Raw genomic sequence first — 22,342 nt, forward strand, 5'->3', positions numbered from 1 at the left:
GCAGAAACTGAAGACATTTGCAGTAGAGGCCTGGCAGAGCATCACCAGGGATGAAACCCAACGTCTGGTGATGTCTATGCGTTCCAGACTTCAGGCTGTAATTGCCTGCAAAGGATTTGCAACAAAGTCTTAAAAAGTGAAAGTTAGATTTAGGATTGTTTAGTTTTTAAGAATGTTCCAAACAGTTGATTTGACCACACCTAATGTTTTTGCAATCTCTCTGATGGGTTTGTTTTGATTTTTCAGCCTAATGATGGCTTGCTTCACTGATAGTGACAGCTCTTTGGATCTCATATTGAGAGTCGACAGCAACTGATTCCAAATGCAAATGTCACACCTAGAATCAACTCCAGACCTTTTACCTGCTTAATTGATAATGAAATAACGAGGGAATAGCCCACACCTGCCCATGAAATAGCTTTTGAGTTGATAGTCCCATTACTTTTGGCCCCTTAAAAAGTGGGCGGCACATATGGAAACCGTTGTAATTCCTACACCGTTCACCTGATTTGAATGTAATTACCCTCAAATTAAATCTGAAAGTCTGCAGTTAAAGCACATCTTGTTTGTTTCATTTCAAAGCCATTGTGGTGGTGAATAGAGGCCAAAATATGAGAATTCTGTCAATGTCCCAATATTTATGCACCTGACTGTATATAATGCCCATAATTACACCTGTAAATGTGGAGGTGTTCACATATGAAAGAGGAGAGACTCCTTGTTCAAATTATGTGGCTAATTTAGCAGCTATAGTCTGATCATCTGACAATATCTCCATGCCCTAGGGAAAAAATACACGGTCTAGTTATTTTCTGATGATCACTAGCAATAACTGAAACAGTGCACAAAAATAAAATATTCCACAGATCTAAAGCCCTGATCTCCCCCATCTGGTGCCAAATAAAAAATGCTCCATTATTTAATGCAGTAGTGTGTCTAGTTTGTAAAATGGTAGGCCTTGTTAGGGTACCATTTTATTACTACAAATGGTAAGCATTTTGACAGATAGAAAATATTTGAGGATAAATTTAAAGGCAGATTTTTTTTTCTTTCAAAACCTACACATATAATTCTGCTTTTTACTAATTTGGAAAGGTGAATTTTTGGCAAATCAAGAACCACAAAGTATTTTTTTGTGTTGCTAATAAGACAAAATAAAAAAAAAAATCATGTTTGCTTTTGGTTGCCTTTCTTAAAATTATAATAAAAAACACTTTTTTTGCACATTTGGGCTAAAAAAAAGTTGTGTTAGAATGAGTATTTTCTAAATACTAATGGGCCTATTAAATAATCGTTGTGGCATATCTGGTGTTTCAGGGGGTAACAGAAAATATTTGATTTCCCGAATATATGAATGTATGCTGCAGCAGATATCTCCATATCAATTTTTGGATAGCACCCCCATATCTGTCAGATTAATAGTTTGCAAAACTGTCAGGTTTAGTTTGGCCCTGGCAGATAATTCCATCTTAAACTATATTATGAAGGACATGAAGAGCTGCTTTACTACATCATGACTTCCCAAACGCTGCATTTCTGAGCCACAACATCATGGAGGCTCCATAACAGAACCTAAAGCCAGGAGCTTGGACCAATAGTCAAGACAGAGGTAATTTGCAGAGAGCCTTCAAAGGTGCCCCTGGGGTAAACTTTATTGGGTGGCTAAAGCTGGCCACACATCTAAAGATTATCTGTCCAACCAGCCAACTAGTAAATGACGATCAGCAATTTGCTCCTAAAATGCCAGAAAACAGATGAAAATGGTCGTTTAGATCAAACATTTAACAAACTTGTCTGAACAATTTGTTCAAACAACAATTTTTGTCCATTTTCTGGCGTTTGGGAGCAAATTGCTGATTGTCATTTGCTTTCATACCTTACCAGATTTTCATTCCAACCAATCAACTAGTTGGCTGGTTGGACAGATAATCTTTAGATGTGTGGCCAGCTTAAGTCTCCCCTCCTTAACTGACACCCCTGGTGAGTGCCATCCCGGACAATTGGTAATTAGGGCCCTGACTGGCAGTGTAGTTAGATATTCATGAACCATTACACATATAAATGTAACTCCGTAATATTAAAGTTGGGCATTGTCACAGTTATTTTAAGATCCACAAATATGTATAAGAATGTTGTAGTTGTCCCATTATCTAAAGAGTCGATGTGTTGAACAATCTCTTATACTGTAGTTTAGGTATGAATGATTTCATGAACCAACTTCTTCATGCATGATGATAAATGTTTGAAGGATGTAAATAAAATAAAACATTTAAGAACAAAACTTCTTGTAATATAATAAACAAAATAAATTTTACATGTAAACGGATTAAAATAAAATGAATACTTACCAGTAAGCAATTCTTTGTTTAAATGTGCTCTGTCAACTGACAGGATACACTAGAAATAGAATATTTATTAAGAAAAAATTAAAACAAAAAGAATAATCATCAAAATACATGTTTTTCATTATTAGTTCTTGTTAGTTTTCTCCTCTTCTTATTATTATTCATTTGCAAGGACAGTGGTCCACAGCATTAGATAGTGGAAAAAAAAAAAAACAGACCACAGATATAACAGGGAAATACAATGTACAGTAGACACAGAAATGAAAAACAAAGGAAAGGAAGGGCCCGTTCATTAGGAGAACAAATATTCTAATTAGAAGAAGGCAGAACAGTAACAAAGGGAGCAAATGTGACTGAGAGCGGCAATTAGGACGATTCTCAAGGTGCATTAGTGTGGGTAGTATGGTAAGTTCCAATTAATAGATGGGTTTTAAGATATTTAAATATTTGAAGGTTGTGGGAGAGTATGATTGGGCATTATAAGGAATTCCATAAATGGGTAGCTGGGTGGGGGTAGTGAGAGCTGGTTACCAGAGATGAGGCAAAGTGCCAGTCATATATAGGGCTAAGAAGGCAAGACTATTTTGAGGTGTAGGAGGGATGGTATTATTTATTTTCTTTGTATGGGTGGTTAATTTGAATTGTTCTCTGGGAGACATGGGGAGCCAATGTATTGATTTGCAAAGTGCTAAAGCAAATGTGGAGGGGAAAGAGAGGAAGTTCAGTCTTGCCGTGCAATTTAATTTTGATGGAAGCAAGGGTAAATAATTGAATATAATGCCAGATAGAGCTTGCAGAAGTGAAGGTGGGAGTTTTAGTAGCATATTGGGTAAGAAAAGGGTGTATTGAGGCACTGTTTTAAATTGTGGTGACTGTGAGGAGCGATGGTGATGAGCTCTATTCTTTACTGCACTGGACGACAGCCATGTGGAGACACTGAGAGACAGTCAATTACACAACCAGGAAGAGGACAGTTGAGAGAAGTGTTGTCAGCATAGAGGTGGTACTGGAGGCCTAATTAACACATAAGTTCCCCAAGAGAAGAGTTATTAATGAGAAAAGCAGTGGGACATGAATAGAGTCTTGTGAGACCCCAAAATATAGTGTAAGTGGATTGGAGGATGTGCCAAAAGTAAAGATACTAAGGGTTAGGGCAACAGAAATCAATGTTAAACAAGGCTCATTTAGCAGTCATTCCTGTTGCCTTTTTAAAACAATCAGTCAAAGTTGCCAATGAACGGCGGCTCTGAAAAAAAAAACAACATTTAGTAAATCTACTCCTAAAGGAGAGGTTTGACAGGAAGTAAACCAGGAAAGAACTGTCATGAAATCCAATAGAGAAACTTGTACAGAAGAAGGATATTTTGCCCAATAGTTAAAATGGCAGTGATTTTACTAGCTGTGTCTTACTAGTAAAACCATTGCCCTTTTTAAATATCGGGCATAAACACGACCAGAAGTGTCAGGTTTTACAACCCAACACTTCGTAAATAAACCCCTTAGACTTTGCTGTAAGTATATAATTGATTACTTTTCTCATGTAAGGGAACAGTTGGAGTACAGCCCACTGCAGGGAGTCAAAAATGCTGAAGAGAGAAAGTTAAATAAGTTTTACACAAGTCGCTCAAGTAGTTTGATATGTTTTTCTAAGTTTAATGGATCCGTCCATACATTAAGTAACACAAACCAAATACCAGCAATGGTTTCTTATGGTAGAATTCTTATCTCTGTGCTCCAAAATATTAATGGAATGTTAAAGATTTTAGAATGTGTTGTGTTACATGCATTAGTGAATATTGCATATCCCAAGCATGCTAAATGTCGAAGCTGGATTAGTGGCTGAGACGGAATCAGCGTAAAAATTAGCGCGCGCGATGCCATCTTGCGAATGGCAGCTAGACTTCATTTTAGAAACAAGAATCTGCAAGACGCCATTTTGCGACCAGTGCCATTTTAAGTTACAACTCATGAGCTAAGTACAGATGGCAATGTTTTTTGATAATCTACCAAAAACAACTAGAAAAACAGCCCCTGAGAAAAGTAAATAGAATAGACAATACACCAGAATACTGTGAGTGTTTTACATACAAATTGGGAATCCCTGTATATAGACAAGTATAGTTGTGGCAATTGTAATATAACCCAGACATTGATCTACACAATTGAATTTGTCTGAATCCTAAACAGGTTTTAGTCCCACACCCAGACAGTATGGCCCCGGCTTCACAGCTGGGGTTAACACATTTGCATAGCTGTTTGAAACTGTAAGTAAGGAATGAGATACATGTGTGTGTGTATAATATATATATATATATTTATTTATTTATTTATTAAGTCCATCATAGATAGCAGCGCAACTGTGCGTAATGTCCGGTGTTTATGCATGAGATTCTAACATGACGCTCAGTAGCGAATGCACAATATCCTGCATGCAAATGCTGTTTATTAGCTGCATGCGTGCACATCTGCCCCAAATCAGATAAACTTAACTAGCATATTTTCCCATATCCCTAATACTTACATAATGCACACTTACACAAAAGGTTCCATAGCTATAAAGTAAAAGATGCTGTGAAATAAAGACTATTTTGGTATCTAAGGTTTAATACATGATAAGTAAGCAGTGTTCGATATTATACTGATCCGCACTTTATCCACAGCTTTCCGGTATCAATGGTGCGAAGATCGGAACATGCGTTCACAACTTATGGACCGTAAAGACATAAAGAACCAAAATGTATTTTTGTGCATGCAGGGGAAATAGAGGAGGCAACAAGCTGTTCTGGGTCCATTTGAACCAACCTGTTAAATGCCCTGTAACAAATGCACCCGCACTGGGAACCAATGGGATCAGCAACAAACTCCTCTATTGTGTTGTCTATTTCTGGGGGTGTATAAATGTGTGCACTGACCCTGGGTTGCTAGTCTTCTTGCTGAATGCTGATTGACGGAGGTTTCTTGCTGATGCCGGGATCTGGTCAAGAGCGCATGCGTATGTATAACTGTACTTGGGTCTGTATAATTTCTTTGCAATAAATTGTACTTAGATCATAGCGTGTAACTGACTGTACTTTTACTTGAATAATACTTTGTGCTTTGAACCACAGGTTCAAAGTCTGGAGTCTCTATTTACTGTATGACTGCGTATGCAAAATAGCGTCATCCTTAGAGGTTTATAGGAAGGATATTAGAAAGTATAGGCAGGAGTGTATAGAGGTTCAAATCCAGAATACTTATAAATTAAGGATATATGCTCATATTGTATCTACCCTTTTAATATTCATATTTATTAGAGCTGGTTCAGCATCTTTACATTTTATTTTTATTCATTTTTAATAAATTTGTCAGTGTATATGCACATAACATTTGTAGAGGTTCCTTGAATACCACTTTTGAATTTCCTTACTTAAAACCAACATATGTAGAGAATGAGTTGGGTATGGGATGCTGGTGCTGGGGACCCTGGTGGTCAGAATCCCGACACCAGCATCCCAACAGGATTAGGATACCTCCCCCTCTTCCCACCCCTAACCCCTCTTCCTGGTGCCTAAACCTCCGCCCTTAAACCTAACGCTCCTCCCTCAGTGCCTAACCCTAACCCTCCCCCTAGTGCCTGACCCTAAACCTCTACCTAACCCGCTACTTACTTTTGGGATGCCAGCGCCGGGATTCTGACAAGTGTTGGGATTCCAGCGCCAGCATTCTGAGCGATGAGATCCCCACAGTAGGTATCATGATGGCATCCTGTAGAGCATGGGTCTTCACCCCGTGGCCTGCCAATGGTTAGTGTAGTGCGGTCCACACTACACAGAAACAAGCACTGCCGCCGGTGCCGGGTAGTACACTTGTACTACCCGGCGGCAGTGTGTTTGTTTTAGCAGCCAATGAGTCAGGCAGACTCGCATTGGCTGCTGCACCCACAGCCAGAGCCAGGCTGGAGCTCAGTCATGAGTTCCACCTTCCGCCTCCCGCAGTGGATGATGGGAGACGTCATGACTCATGATGTCTCTCTCATAGTGTAGAGCAGGTTGGGATGACAGGGGAGTGGACAGCGGCAGGTGCATTCCTCTGTGGAGAGAGTAGAACCTTCCAGAAGGACAACCATCTCTGCAGCAATCCACCGATCAGGCCTGTATGGTAGAGTGGCCAGACGGAAGACACTCCTTAGTAAAAAGCACATGGCAGCCCGCCTGGAGTTTGCCAATATGCACCTGAAGGACTCTCAGACCATGAGAAACAAAATTCTCTAGTCGGATGAGGCAAAGATTGAACTCTTTGGCGTGAGAGGTGCTGCAAAGAGGAATGGGCGAAACTGCCCAAAGATAGGTGTGCCAAGCTTGTGGCAACATATTCAAAAAGACTTGAGGCTGTAATTGCTGCCAAAGGTGCATCAACAAAGTATTGAGCAAAGGCTGTGAATACTTATGTACATGGGATTTCTTAGTTTTTCTTTTTCTTTAATTCAATTTTCAAAAACCTCAAAAAAACTTTACACGTTGTCATTATGGGGTATTGTGTGTAGAATTTTAAGGACAAAAATTAATTTATTCCATTTTGGAATAAGGCTGTAACATAAAATGTGGAAAAAGTGAATCGCTGTGAATACTTTCTGGATGCACTGTATATAAGGGATACTACTGGGGGAACAGCATAGAGGGGACCACTACTGGGGGCACTGCATGGGGGAGACTACTACTGGGTGCACTGTATAAGAGGCACTACTGGGGCACTGCATAGGGTGGACTACTACTGGCGGCACTATATAAAGGGGCACTACTGGGGACACTGCATAGGGAGGAATACTACTGGGGCATTGCATAATGGGGGACTACTGGATAGGGGAAACCACTACTGGGGGAACTGTATAAGGGGTACTACTGGGGGCACTGCAGAGGGGGGCAGTTATGGGACATAATTGTGTGAGGAGGGGGCAGAGTCTAAATACCGCAGTATATCTTAGTGGCCCTCGGACTTCATTGAATTTTTTAATGTGGGCTGCACTGTCTTAAAGATTGAAGACTCCTGCCGTAGAGAATACTTTGATTACAGGACTACTGCAATAGCTGCAGGTGGAATAAGACTGTATCTGAAAAGTCCCTTAATGCAACACTGTATAAGACAATCATTTTGGTCAGAGATGTATGCTCACTGGCAATAAGTCACATGGATAGCTACTAATAGAGCAAAACAGGTCCCAGCACCTAAAGCTAAAGTACAATGTCCTGACCAGGTTATGCCGTAAATGTTGGCCTTGGAATTCTTTAGTAAAAACATTGATTTTTCAACTGTCCAAAGTTCAGCAAAATATCCATTTATTATTGCCACTGTGTCCACAGTTAATGGTGAAAAAAAGATGTGTGTAACGGCATGCCAGCAGTATTAAGGGAAAGCGGATATTGGGCCTGATTCAGAGTTGTACAGTATTGCACAGCCGCAGAGAAGTACAACTAAATATGCTAATGAAGCAGGAGGCGTCTGGTGTAAATAGAGGCCTCCTGACCGTATCACATCCGAGTGCTGAATCCTAAGAAAACATCAGATCTTGGGCTTGATTCAGAGTTGTACAGTATTGCACAGTCACTTTCCTGCTAATATGCTAATGCAACAGGAGGGAGGTGTGTGGTGTAAATAGACGTCTCCTGACCACATTGCAGTTCCGATTGCTGTGTCCTAAGACACAGAACTGGATCTACTGTGTGACCATTGGCAAGGTGATTGCCCCTCGCAGCTCTATAGCCGATGGAAGACGCAGACCCTGGCACTCCCAGAACAAAGGGAGAGACGCACCCCCATTTTCTAAAACAGAGACTGGCCCCGCCCCCAAACGATCAAGCGCAGGTCTCTCACAATCGGTGTTCTACGCAAACAATTGAGTTTGCATGCAACACTAAATCAGGCCCATTCTGCGAGACTATCAGCAATCTAAGTAACCCTGAGATTGCATAGGTTGCTCATTGCAGTTCCGTAGACGATGCCAGAAAGTCTTTGCTGGAAGACAAAGACCCGGAATCAACACTCCCAGAAAAGGGGGTGCCATGCCCCATTTTCTGAAATGGAGACTGGCCTCACCCACTCTCCACCCCCAATCGCAGAGGGAGACAGTGCAATACAGATCCTGCACAGGTCTCTTACAATCAGTGCTGTATGCAAACTATCAGGTTTGTGTACTACATTGGGTCAGGCTAATTGTGAGATACATTGTACAGACTTTTGTTAAAAACAATAAAGAAACCTATTGTAAAAAATAATTTTACTCTTTAAATGTTATTTAAAGCAACAATCCCATCAATTTCTTTTTTTACATAAATCTCTAGGACTGGCTTTAAGAATGTTGGTATTTTCCCCTTAATTATTCAGGGTAATCTGATTTAAAATGCTGGATTAATATGGCAACTATAGTCACATGGCACATGATGTAGTGAGCAGAGAGGCTTTGGAACACTCTCTGATATTTGTCTGCACTGTGACATCTTTCTTCTTCACCTCTGCCATGACATTCTGTAAATTTGTGCTGACCTAACGGAAATCCCCATGCTGGTTTACATACTAATGCTGCAGGCAAAAACAAAACATTCCAAAAAAAAAAAAAAACACCTTTATCAGTACCTGATGTTTCTTTCCATATGGTATTGCATATTTTTTTCCATTAGTAGAATGAATCATCCTTGCATACATTGGAATACCCTTAGCAACAATCTGCAGATAGAAGAGATAATAGTAACAATCATTTTGATGAAAGTAATAAATAGTGGTGTTTGAATGTAAAAAGATAAAGTACTAGATTATATTTTTTTAAATGTACAGTATCAGTGTATCCCAGCTGTAAGTGACAATGTGATAGCACAGTTTTCTGGTCAACAAAGTGGTGAAGGTCTTCCCTGTATGTAATAACTTACAGATAGGGATGTAGTCATTAGGTCGACATTCATATTGCGGACACCGCACTGTCAACAGTTATGATGTAGACATTGTTAAAGTGCTGACAGGTTACATGTTGACATTTAAATGATGTCACCATGGGAAAAGTGGTTAAAGTTAGGCACTAGGGGGAAGTTAGGGTTACACTTAGGCATTAGAGGGAAGGTTAGTGATAGGAGAAGAGTACTCACCAGAATGTGTATCATTACGTGTATATGGGGCACTACTGTGTGGCATAACGTGTATAACTGGCACAACTCTGTGGCATAATGTATATAAGGGGCATTACTGTGAGGTGCAATGTGACTAACGAACACTACTGTGCGGTGTAATGTAGAAATGTAAATTGGTAGTATTCTGTGGCCACACTCCTTTAAAATAAAGCTATCCCCCAATATTTTGGACATGCGCATTTGGCGTGCACTCTCTCTATTTTGAACGGGGGGTGGGGGAGGCACCAATTTTGTTATTGGCACAGGCCAGCAGAGTGTATAGATACGGCTCTGTCTGACACCCAGTGGTAAATTTACTAAGAATTGTGTTTGGCCAAGACTACACGCACTGGGCAACAATGGGATTTGCATTAATTTTTTGCACTTCAAATCACAGATTTACTAAAAATTATATATAACGGTCTCTAGTTTTCGATGGCGATACTGATAGTCTTTTTTTCTTGTGCGAGTTCCGCCGTATTGGTTAGAAATCAATTGACCTGCCTGTGAGCTGCATGTTATGCGTAAGCACTGCACAGATCAGTGTGGTCTGTGGAGGCTTCTGTGTGTTACAGTATAAAGAAATGGTTTTAAAAAAAAAAATGAGGTCCCCCACAAAAGCATAGCCAACCCAGACCTCTGAGCCCCTTTCTGGTACAGAAAAAATGGTGTGGGGTCCTCCGTAACCAGCACCGGGCTCAACCACCTGGGGGGTATGATATCGGCGACAGGGGGACATACAGTATATCGCAGGGTCACCCTGCCAAACCATTATCCAGTAGGGAATCATCAACCAAATAATATATTTAAAAGTGTTTACATAAAATGGATCACAAAGCTTCTGAAAAAGCTTCAGAAAAATGTGACAATGTTATTAAAAAAAATTTTGTATACTAATTTGACCTTTTCATTTGTTGTGTATAGTATTGGCTACGTTGTCACCAGATATATTTACTAGGAGTTTCATTGTAGTGAGGGTAGACAAAGGCTCTTGTACAGTGTCATCCCATTCCTTGGAATGCTTTATTGCTGTAGTATAGATGTTTTATTACCAGTTGATCAAAACAGGATGTAATCAGCATCCCAACAGTCAGGATTCTGACAGTCACAATACATACAGCGGCATTACAACTGTCAGAATCCTGACAGATTGTGGAGGTTAGTTTTAGGGTCAGGGGGAGACTTAGGGTTAGGTTTAGGCACTAGGGGGAGGGTTAGGCTTAGGCTGTGGGAGGGGAGGACTATGGTTAGGCTGAGGGAGGGGCAAGTTAGGGGAATGTTAGGGTAAAGGTTATAATACTTACAGAAATCTGTTGAGATTCTGACTGTGGGGATGCAGCTGTCAGTATTCTAACCATCAGCATCTTGACCGTTGGGTTACCTGTACCCAACCCAATCAAACAGACAGTATCTGGTAATAGGCACTCTCATTTGAAAGACGGGATATACCCTTTCAAACGAAAGTCCCCATATCTGTAGGAGCCAGAATGTGGGAGAGCAACGTCTGTTTAGAGCCTCACTCAGTATCTAGGCTCTTTCCTCTTAGTTTTGGGTGTGCACAAGATGTGATGATATCACATGCATGTTATTTTTCACTATCAGCCTTTTTCTAAAAAGAAGGTGCTCAAAGAATCTGGCTGAACTCTAAATCAAATATATGTCTATATATACACACACACACACATATACTTATATATATATATATACAGTCAGGTGCATAAATATTGGGACATTGACAGAATTTTCATATTTTGTCCTCTATTCACCACCACAATGGCTTTGAAATTAAACAAACAAGATGTGATTTAACTGCAGACTTTCAGATTTAATTTGAGGGTAATTACATCCAAATCAGGTGAACGGTGTAAGAATGACAACGGTTTCTATATGTGCCTCCCACTTTTTAAGGGGCCAAAAGTAATGGGACAAACTAAACAATCCTAAATCTAACTTTCACTTTTTAATACTTTCTTGCAAATCCTTTGCAGGCAATTACAGCCTGAAGTCTGGAACGCATAGACATCACCAGACGCTGGATTTCATCCCTGGTGATGCTCTGCCAGGCCTCTACTGCAAATGTCTTCTGTTCCTGCTTGTTCTTGGGGCATTTTCCCTTCAGTTTTGTCTTCATTAAGTGAAATGCATGCTCAATCGGATTCAGGTCAGGGAATTGACTTGGCCATTGCATAACATTCCACTTTTTAGCCTTAAAAAACTCTTTGGTTGCTTTTGCAGTATGCTTTGGGTCATTGTCCATCTGCACTGTGAAGCGCCGTCCAATGAGTTCTGAAGCATTTGACTGAATATGAGCATATAATATTGCCCGAAACACTTCAGAATTCATTCTGCTGCTTTTGTCAGCAGTCACATCATCAATAAATACAAGGGAACCAGTTCCATTGGCAGCCATACATGCCCACGCCATGACACTACCACCACCATGCTTCACTGATGAGGTGGTATGTTTTGGATCATGAGCAGTTCCTTTCCTTCTCTTCTCTTCCCATCACTCTGGTACAAGTTGATCTTTGTCTCATCTGTCCATAGGATGTTGTTCCAGAACTGTAATGGCTTTTTTAGATGTTGTTTGGCAAACTCTAATCTGGTCTTCCTGTTTTTGTGGCTCACCAATGGTTTGCATCTTGTGGTGAACCCTCTATATTCACTCTTGTGAACTCTTCTCTTCATTGTTGACTTTGACACATATACATCTACCTCCTGGAGAGTGTTCTTGATTTGGCCAACTGTCGTGAAGGGGTTTTTCTTCACCAGAGAAATAATTCTTTTGTCATCCACCACAGTTGTTTTCCATGGTCTTTCGGGTGTTTTGGTGTTCCTGAGCTCTCCGGTGCGTTCTTTCTTTTTAAGAATGTTCCAAACAGTTGATTTGGCCACACCTAATGTTTTTGCAATCTCTCTGATGGGTTTGTTTTGATTTTTCAGCCTAATGATGGCTTGCTTCACTGATAGTGACAGCTCTTTGGATCTCATATTGAGAGTCGACAGCAACTGATTCCAAATGCAAATGTCAGACCTAGAATCAACTCCAGACCTTTTACCTGCTTAATTGATAATGAAATAACGAGGGAATAGCCTACACCTGCCCATGAAATAGCTTTTGAGTTGATAGTCCCATTACTTTTGGCCCCTTAAAAAGTGGGAGGCACATATTGAAACTGTTGTAATTCCTACACCGTTCACCCGATTTGGATGTAAGTACCCTCAAATTAAATCTGAAAGTCTGCAGTTAAAGCACATCTTGTTTGTTTCATTTCAAAACCATTGTGGTGGTGAATAGAGGCCAAAATCTGACAATTCTGTCAATGTCCCAATATTTATGGACCTGACTGTGTATATATATATATATATATATATATATATAGTGGAAGGCTGAAATTAGTTTTTCTCCGAACTATGTTGATAAGGTTAAAAGGAAAGAAGGTTAATGCTAATATTCCCTAAGATACAAGAAGCTTCAATAGTTGGTCAGAAGCTTAGGGGGGAGGGTGTGTGGCCAAGAGACTCAGGTGCCACAGTTCAAGCAGCCAAAAGATGCCCCAGGACCTGGGAGAACTCATTGTTTCAGGCTTACAACCTGGGTTTAGTCCATAGTCTGGGTTTTCTTGGGAGCAGGGATGGGCTTTGCCTCAGCTGTTCTATGAAGAAGTGACTTCCCTATTTAGCTGGAGTAGTTATTACCAGTGCTCCTGACGCCAGCAAGTGGCCAGGCGATAATTTGTGAAAGCCAGCGTTAGGGAGCTTGGCCACGCAGGGTGAACAACAGGACCTGTAGTAGCGGAGTATATCAAGACACCAACAACTTGTCTGTTGTAAGCTGCTGTAAGAGAAATATAAAGTCTACTCCACCTTGCAAATTTGCCGGTGTTTGTGCTCCTGTCAGCCAGTGTGCTTCACAATAATTATATATATATATATATATATATATATATTTTGAGACACGCATACATACACAAACAGCATACACACACAACATACACACACAACATACTTACAACACGCTCACAGCATACATACATATAGCGAACTTGCACACACCCTAGTTGCCGGGCTGCTGCTGCTGGGTAGCTGTGATGATATTTCCTCTTTCTAGCTCCTAGCTGTGATGGCGTCGCATTGATGGTTCAGCAGTCAACACTTCCGTGTCAGGTGGTATGAAAGCACCTGACGCAGATGAGCTGACAGCTGAACAGGCAGCGGCCAGGCAGCTCCAATCATGGGTGGCCTGCGGATGGTGTAGAGACAAAGCTTTAGTTGGTCGGGGGGGGGGGTTCTTGATACTCAGAAACCCCCTCCTGCATGTGTTAGCGCCCTGGCACTGCCTGTCTGGCTGTGATGAGCAGGGAGTGCTTCCAATGAGATGTCACTACCACTGCAGCTAGCTTGCATGCGGGGGATTTTACTGGGGGAGCTGCAGTACAGACTATGGGACTAACAAGGACTTACACATACTGTAAGTACATTATAAATATAAACAATAAAAGGTGTATTTACTAAAGTACAGGTTATAGAAGTGGATATGTTTCCCATAGCAACCAATAAGATTCTACCTAATTTATTTAACACCTTCTAGAAGATAATAGCTACAGTAGAATCTATGGGCAACATCTCCACTTCTGTAACCCTGCACTTTAGTAAATATACCCCTAAGAGTGACCTGATTTTGTGCATACATATCTTCTAATACTGTATGTGGAAAAAAACACAAAGGGGTACATATTTACTAAAGTGAGTTTTTAGAAGTGGAGTGTTGCCCATAGCAACCAATCAGAATCTAGTAATTATCTTCTAAAAGGTGCCAGTTAATCTTAAATATAATCTGATCGTTTGCTATGGACAACATCTCCACTTCTAAAAACTTTCACTTAGCAAATAGTTAATGCCATGTCTCCCAAAATCAATCATTCTAAAAATTATCCTTTTTTATTTTATATATATATAATTATTTTTTTACATCTTTCAATTACAATAAATTATTCACTTTATTTTTAAATACAGCAGTAGTGCACACAGGAGGAGTACTAGAAACCCCCCTGACTGACCACAATTGAAGCCCCACCCCTCATAGCATAATGCTGTGATTTGTAGGTGTCATTTTGACTCTACCCCCTCCCATGCATCCGTGAATCACGGAGCCTAATGGTATCATTTAACTGGCTTCGCCCCTAGCAAGAGCTGCTGCACTGCATCCTTCCTTAAAGGTAAGTGATTACAGCTGGACTTCTTCAGGAGGATTTGTATAGCACCCTAAAGTGCTGCCTTATATACCCTAGACCTGGTTAACAATGTCCATATGCGGCAATTCCGGTGGTTGCCGGCATCTTGTCCATTACACTTGAGTGTGTCCTATTGATTAGCAGGCTTGCCGGGCTACATACGTGCGCGGTAACGCACGGAGGACGAAACGCATTAAGGACTGTGAGTGTACCCAGTTATCTATGACCAGCAACTAACAGATAAGCCTGTTTGAATTTTTTAAATGTAATTATCCATTTTTTTGTGTGTGTTGTCTGTATAGAAATTAAACATTTAAAAATACTACACTATGAGAGTGCATCTCTCTTCTTTTGATTGTTATGTCTGGAGCATAACACGATTTGCTTTGGAGTGAGGGAATCATTCCGGTGAAGTGAAGATAAAGACCCAGAACACAATGTTTGTAGTTTTGGGCGAATACGGTACGCATATAATTACTGAGAGACCACAGACCGTATATATATATATATATATATATATATATATATATTAGGGGTGAGCAGGTTCGGTTTTACGAGGATTTACTCGGATCTTTAAACGGCATTTTATTGGCTATCGCCTATCATGTGTTTTGGATAGCCAATATAATAAATCCGAATTTGCGGTAAAGTGGCGATAAGAACCGAGTAAATCCGAGTAAAACCGAGCCTGCACATCCCTAATATATATATATATATATATATACATACATACACACACACACACACACATATATATATATATATATACACACATATATTATATATATATATATATATATATATATATATATATACACACACACATACACATACACACACACACACGGTATGATATCCCGGCTGCCGCATGGCCGGGAGTTTGAATCCCGCCAGCGGCAGCCCGACAAAACAGCAGAGCCCGGCAGCGCTGGAAATCCCAATCGTGGTGAGGTAAATATGAACTAATCTAACCCCCCTTAGGGTTGCCTAACCCTAACCTCCCCCCCTGTGCCTAACCCTAATACCCCCTCTAAGTGCCTAACCCCCCCTTCCCCACTGCCTAACCCTAAGTCCCCCCCGGGTGCCCGAAACCTAACCCCCCCCCCGCGGCTGTCCGCTCACAGCGCCCGGCATCCGCTCGATCGAGATCCCGGGCGCCTGTCTCCCTCCATCTGGGAAATGAGCCACGTCCAGATATAGACGCCGGTCATTTATCCCACAGCGGGATAAAGCAGTCGGGAAGCTGGATGCCGGGATTCCAGCAGCCGGCTTCCTGATTGTATACCATTATATATATATATATATATATATATATATATACACACACACACACACACACATACATACATACATACCTCACGTGTTTTGGATTATTAAAGTCCCTCCCTCGTGATCGGGCACCATTTCACACTGGAGATCCAAGGGGGAGGGTGTGGGTATACGGGCACTTTCATACGAAAAAAATAATTATTAGGAGCATGTTAAGGAGGGGCTTGCTGTAGCACTGTGAAATACACAAAAATACCATAGGAGTGGAATGCAGTACTGTATTTGTTACTAAACAAAATAAGCCTACAGGGGTGCTTTAAAAAAAAAATAAGTTGGTGGGCATGGCCGGTATCGGATGCGGACGTGTCCTCTCAGAGCTCCTGGCCTGCATCTATAAAATTGAATCCCCTCCACCCTCTACTTGCTCCTGGTGACCCTTACCCGACCCTGCTAACCCCACGCCACCTCCCTATCCCAGGTATTGCGATCCTCGGAATTGGGGGGCATCTCCTACGCCCCTACTGGGTTGAGGCCCACACATTCGCCTGAAGCCAGGGCCTCGATTCCCCTCTGGGCCCAGCGTGTCTCCTTTCACTGGCAGCACCACAGAGCCCTCCACCAGGAGTCTCCCACAAGCCCACCGCTGACCCTCTCACTTGTCAGACGCCAGCTCTCTGGACAACGGTCCTTCATCCCAGCATACACGGGCGGAAGTGCCCGCCTGCGGCTTCACTGACCACGCTGCCACCGGGTCACCCTCCTGAGAGCCCGACCACCTGCTCTCTGGGCTCTTTGCTCTCCTGTCACGGCTCCTGTGTCTGAAGGTCGGCTCTCAGGTCCTCCACCTGTACTCCTCCGGCTGAGTTCCTGTTCCACGAGCTTGCCTGGCCCCTGCACTGTATGAGCTTCCCTCCACCTGGTGCCCCGAGGATGAGCAGCTGTCTTCCTCCCAGACGATCTGTTTTGTCAAACTATTTTTGCTGATTTTATTTTTCCTTAAGACTGCTTCTTATTCCTCTTGGCCCTGAGCTATGCCTGCCTTGAGCTACGCCCTATTCTTGTGCCCACCCCTTCTACTCCATCACAAGATGCCTAAAGGAGGTAAAAAATCATCCAGTGGTGACCTCACCTAGATCTGCTACACCTGAACACTCTAATGACCACTTGGGCTCGGAATCTGAGGATGATGATCTTGCGCACATTATCCAATGATATTTTCTCTCCCTACTTAAAGAAGTTAAAGATGTGAAAACCTCGATCCAAGCCCTCCACTCCCTGAAATCAGATATTGCAGATTTTGGTGGCAGAACTGACCAACTTGAGAGACGAGTAGAGGAGGTGGTGACGTTCCAGCATTCTTTCGAGACTGACTTCCATCAAATGCATCAAGACATCTCCCAATTACAGGAAGACCATGAAGTTCAAGACAATATGGCATGGAGGAACAATTTAAGAATTCGGGGGTTCCCGGAGGAGGCTGAACAAGCGCATCTTGAACTCTACCTTAAACGTCTCTTTACAAAGCTTTCTCCTGAGACCCCCAAGGATCACCTCCTTTTGGATCCTGCCCATCAGGCCCTACATCCTCGTTCACAGATAACTCCAAACCCAGAGAGGTCATTCTCAGAATGCACTACTTTACTGTGAAGGAGGCAGTCATGAAGGAAACTTGATGGCTTGACTCTGTATCCTTTGATAATTCCACCCTACAAATCTTTCAAAACCTTTCTCCGATTAAATTAGCCAAACGCATAGATTTTAGACCCATTACTTCCTTTCTTCGCCAGAACAACATCATATATCGATGTTGTCAATATTGCCAACACCTTCATCATCAATCTCCGCATTAATGATCAGAGGTCCTGCATCCAAGTTGCAAAAGCTAACTAATTCCTCCCCTATCCTTGATTTCCTAGAAGAACCATTGCATGCTATGGCTGCTGTTGGGGGTGAATCTTCAGCCCAGAAGGGGACGAAGTAGACTAGTTTCAAACAATTGACTGTGAAAATATTATTTGCAAGAGGAAGCAAGAATGAAAGCAGACATCCAGTTGTACAGCAGATCACTGAAGCCATGATGGCTATGCTAGCATTAGATCTGCATCCAATATCTGCCATCAATGCGTATGGCTTTAGACAGTTAATTGATGTCCTGTGTCCCTGCTACAAAATTCTCTCTATTCCATTTTACAAGAACAGCAATTATACGCCTGTACCGAGACATTAAAAAAAAAATTAGTTCTTGGCCTAGAAAATGCCTGTCACAACCCGCAATAGAGACCCGAGAATCAGACTCCGGCACTTACCTATCAGGACGCTACATTGCAGCTCTCTGGCTCCCCGCCAGTCAGCTCCTGCGGGTTCCCATTTACCTCTCGATGTGGGTGGTCTCTACTCCTGCTCTCCGCCGGCTCCTGCATTCTAACTGCTGCGGCAGGTCTGGCGTCTCAGCTGCGGTCCTTCGGTCCATGGGCGCGGCCATCTTGGATTGTCCATGTGACGCTGTCTCCTCCAATAGGATCAGTCTCCCTCATTCTCAGCCAATCAGCATCCTGCACTTCCTATTTAAAGGATCTCTACTGCTCTCACAATTTGCCAGTGCAACAAGTCCCTTAGGTTACTAAGTGAGCTTCCTCACTGAGCTCCCCAAAGTAATTGCTACCTTCAAGTAATTACTTTCACCTTACAGCTTCCCAAGCCACTCCAAGCAGTCCGTACTGCCGCCATTCACCAGCCGCTCCAAGTAGCTACCGTGCTACCACCATTCATCATACGGAGACCCAGCCGCACCTAGTAGCTCCCGTGCCACCACCAATCACCCTACAGTTTCCTAGCTGCACCTACCACTCCCGTGCAGTCACCAGCTTTCTACCATCCTTCTGCATGCACTCAAATTCCTTCTACTTCCATACCCTCTCATTAAACCAAGTCTCCTCCAGAGAGCATCTGAGTCTAATAACACAGGTCCAAGACCCAGCTGGGAACACAGCCTCTAAACCCCAGGCCTGTGACAATGCCATTGTACCCACTGTCCACTTAAGCACTGATATGTGGACAAGCGGTACTGGGTGTATTTACTTCAGCGGCAACCATAGCAATATCTAACACACAACTCCAGCTCATTCATGGGCGGGCTACTCTCTATATCACCGTCTTCACTAAGGCATGATCATGAGGCATTGCACACTAAAATTAAACACCATTTTGACATCTGGTCAGGCTTGAAAGAATTGGCCACAATTATTGACACCTCTACGGTGACTCAATCTGACAATAGGATGGTGGATGATTATTTTAATGACAATGTACAAATTAGCTTGCAATACAGTCCTTTTGATTACTGGGAGGAAAAAAAGCAATTTAGAGTATGAATACCGTATTTCCGTTGCCCCTAAATAATCGCAAGACGCTATATAGCATTACCTGTCGCACAATAAATAATTGCTTTCCAGCCCAACTGTGTTTCCAAAGCACAAAAAGTTCTTATTGCAACAAAAAGTTACATGCTATGATCTATCACAATTTGCACAAAGACAATTAAATACAAAAAGGTACAGCTTGATACATACGCATGTGCACCGGTCCCAGTAAACAGTCCTCACTCCAGAAGCCTGTGGTCATCCAAGAAGACTGGTTACTGACTGGGACCGGGACACTGGTTATATACCCTAACACACAGGTTCTCAAACTCAGTCCTCAGGACCCCAAACAGTGCATATTTTTCATGTCTCCTCACAGAATCAAAAGTGAAATAATTAGCTCCATCTGTGGATCTTTTAAAATGTATCAGTGAGTAATGACTACACCTGTGCACCAGCTGGGTGACCTGGAAAACGTGACCTGTGTGGGGTCCTGAGGACAGAGTTTGAGAACCACTGCCCTAACAGATCATGATAACAATAATGTAGACAGACAAACATAATTCCATTGGTTCTTGCTCTTGGTCTTTGTAGTACGCTGTAGTTCATAGGACAGTTCACTAGGGGTATGTCCCAATTCTCCAGTCTCTTGAGATTACATTGTCTTTCTTTAATTGGTTTAAGACACTACATACAGAGTATACATTCTAACCAATAATTTCCTATGATCCATAACCATCGAACGCAAGATGCGACTCCCTCGCTGATAGACTCGAATATCTGGAAATAAACAGGGTGTCAGTATATTACCAAACATGCCATGTCTACCATGTTGTATACCTTAAATATCATATACATACATTTCATACATATTTATATGCTACTAAAAAATTACGTTTAATGTAAAGGAACCTTTTGAGGGAGTGTATATTTATGATTATGTGTAAGAATGCGTCATGCGTCTACACGCAGCATAAAAGGTGCGCTGTGTGCAGGGGTTGTGTACAGTGCAAACATGCGCTGTGTGTTTATATTTACAATAGCAACTGTGTATATGTGTGGATACACATGCGATCGTTTAAGTGTATATTATATACGTGTGCAAATGTGCATCAGTGTCATGGAGATTATATGTATATATATATATATATATATATATATATACACACATACACACATCTATATATATATATATATATATATAAATCACAGTGGCTCTGCACTCATCATAATAACTAACAATAATAATAATAAACCCCACTGTTTATTATTATTATTATTATTATTATTATTATTATTATTAGTTATTTAGGGTGAGTGCAGAGCCCCTGTGATTTCTATTTAAACAATGTGGTCATATACCATGTTGCACCACAAAACTAAGAATGGTGAGTGCCGTGGATTAGTGCTTTTTGTTTATTATGATTAATTTTTATAATTAATAATTTTTGTGATCACATTTTCTCATGCACCCCTTTTAACTAGTTATCTAACTTGTGTCAGCTGTTTTCCTAGGTGCTTTGCAACAGATGTGCTTGGTAACTGTCTCACATTTAAAAGCAAAGTTGCTGTGAGCTTTAAACCTTGATAGCATACCCTGAGTTTAACACTAATGTGATGCTTATGTCCATGTTATAATTCTGAGCAACAGAGTAGGGACTTGCAGTAAAGTGGGGTCCCGTGATGGGGGCTGCAAGCTTAAATGCATTGATCAATTCATGAACCAAAACCCCACTGTTTAACAATAATAATAATAATAAACATAATAGTTATTATGGTGAGTGCAGAGCCCCTGAGATTTCTATTTAAACAACGTGGTCACATACCATGTTGCACCCCAAAACTAGGAATGGTGAGTGCCGTGGATTAGTGCTTTTTATTTATTATATATTGTATAGAGAGAGTACTGATAATAGCGCTCATCCCTATGTGGATTCTGTAAACATCAAAGTCCTTTGATGGATCAGTAAGTGTTCTACTATAATCCCGTTGTCACGGTGGCTGCTCAGAATTCTCCAAAAGGATCATTGTTGTCCGGTCCCAAAATTTATGAAAATACAAAAGGTGAGAGCGAGCGCCTTATAGTATAGTAAGCTGTGTAATCAAGTGCACATACCGTGTGTGCCTAATAAGCAGGCATGTAATGATGTGTTCTTGGTCCGCAATCTTATGTTCCTTTATAATGTAGGACTTCCCTCCAGGTTAGGATGATAAATACGGCCACAAATTTATGAAAGTACAAAAGCGTTTTATAGTGTAGTAGATTATGGGCCTGATTCAGAGCCGTACGCAAGTGGCTGATCGCTCGTTCGACGAACGAGCGAGAAAATGTAAATTCAAGCGCTCTCTCGTAAGTTCGCTGGTAGCTAATCTTCCGCCCCAAAGTCTCCCAACCCCTCCTATAGCTAACGAACGAGCAAAATTGCGACCGTCCATCTCCAAATTTGGTTGCAGGGACCGCTCGCACAAGTCCAAACCGGAAGTGGGCCTGTCAGATTTCGATTACCTGCTCGTTCATTCTGCATACATACTTTAATCGTATCATGCCAATCAATATATTAATTAGCTTAATTGCTCTTCACATGTTTGCAATCCGTTTTTTTAAATTTTCAATAAACTTTATTCTTGTCCGTGTGTGTCATTTTTCCCGCAGAATACGTACAGTTTCACCAATGGTTTACTTTATCAAAAATACATGTTGTAACCAATTATCCTATTGTTTTCCTGTGTTTATGATAGGCCTATTTTCCTATTTTAATTTCTTTCTTTAAATTAGCTTACGCATGTCACTGCATGAAGCCTATCATAACTCACATTATATTTTGGAGCCTGTAGGACACATGACTCATACAATAACAAATACAATGGCTCCTGTTAATTTACAAAGTACATTAGCCAATCAAAAGTTTTCTCTGGCCTTTATTAAAACTGTTTGTTGTGAAAAAAATCATTGCCATCATGAGAGCCTCCACATTTACCACACGGGAGCTGTTGGTCCTCACCGA

General features: G+C 41.5%; 1 protein-coding gene across 1 annotated transcript in view; it reads right to left on the minus strand.

Annotated features, from left to right (window-relative positions):
* Positions 1–22,342, minus strand: part of KMO (kynurenine 3-monooxygenase) — a 142,402-nt gene that overhangs the window by 91,346 nt on the left and 28,714 nt on the right. Inside the window, exons 4-5 of the mRNA XM_088481624.1 lie at positions 8,952–9,041; positions 2,349–2,397 (exon numbers count right to left, since the gene is read on the minus strand). Of these exons, the coding sequence (XP_088337750.1) occupies positions 2,349–2,397; positions 8,952–9,041 (139 nt within the window). The remainder of the gene's footprint in view (positions 1–2,348; positions 2,398–8,951; positions 9,042–22,342) is intronic.

Source organism: Taudactylus pleione, unplaced genomic scaffold, assembly GCF_031769625.1.
Source record: "Taudactylus pleione unplaced genomic scaffold, aTauple2 ptg000275l, whole genome shotgun sequence".
In the NCBI taxonomy this organism is placed as follows: Eukaryota; Metazoa; Chordata; class Amphibia; order Anura; family Myobatrachidae; genus Taudactylus; species Taudactylus pleione.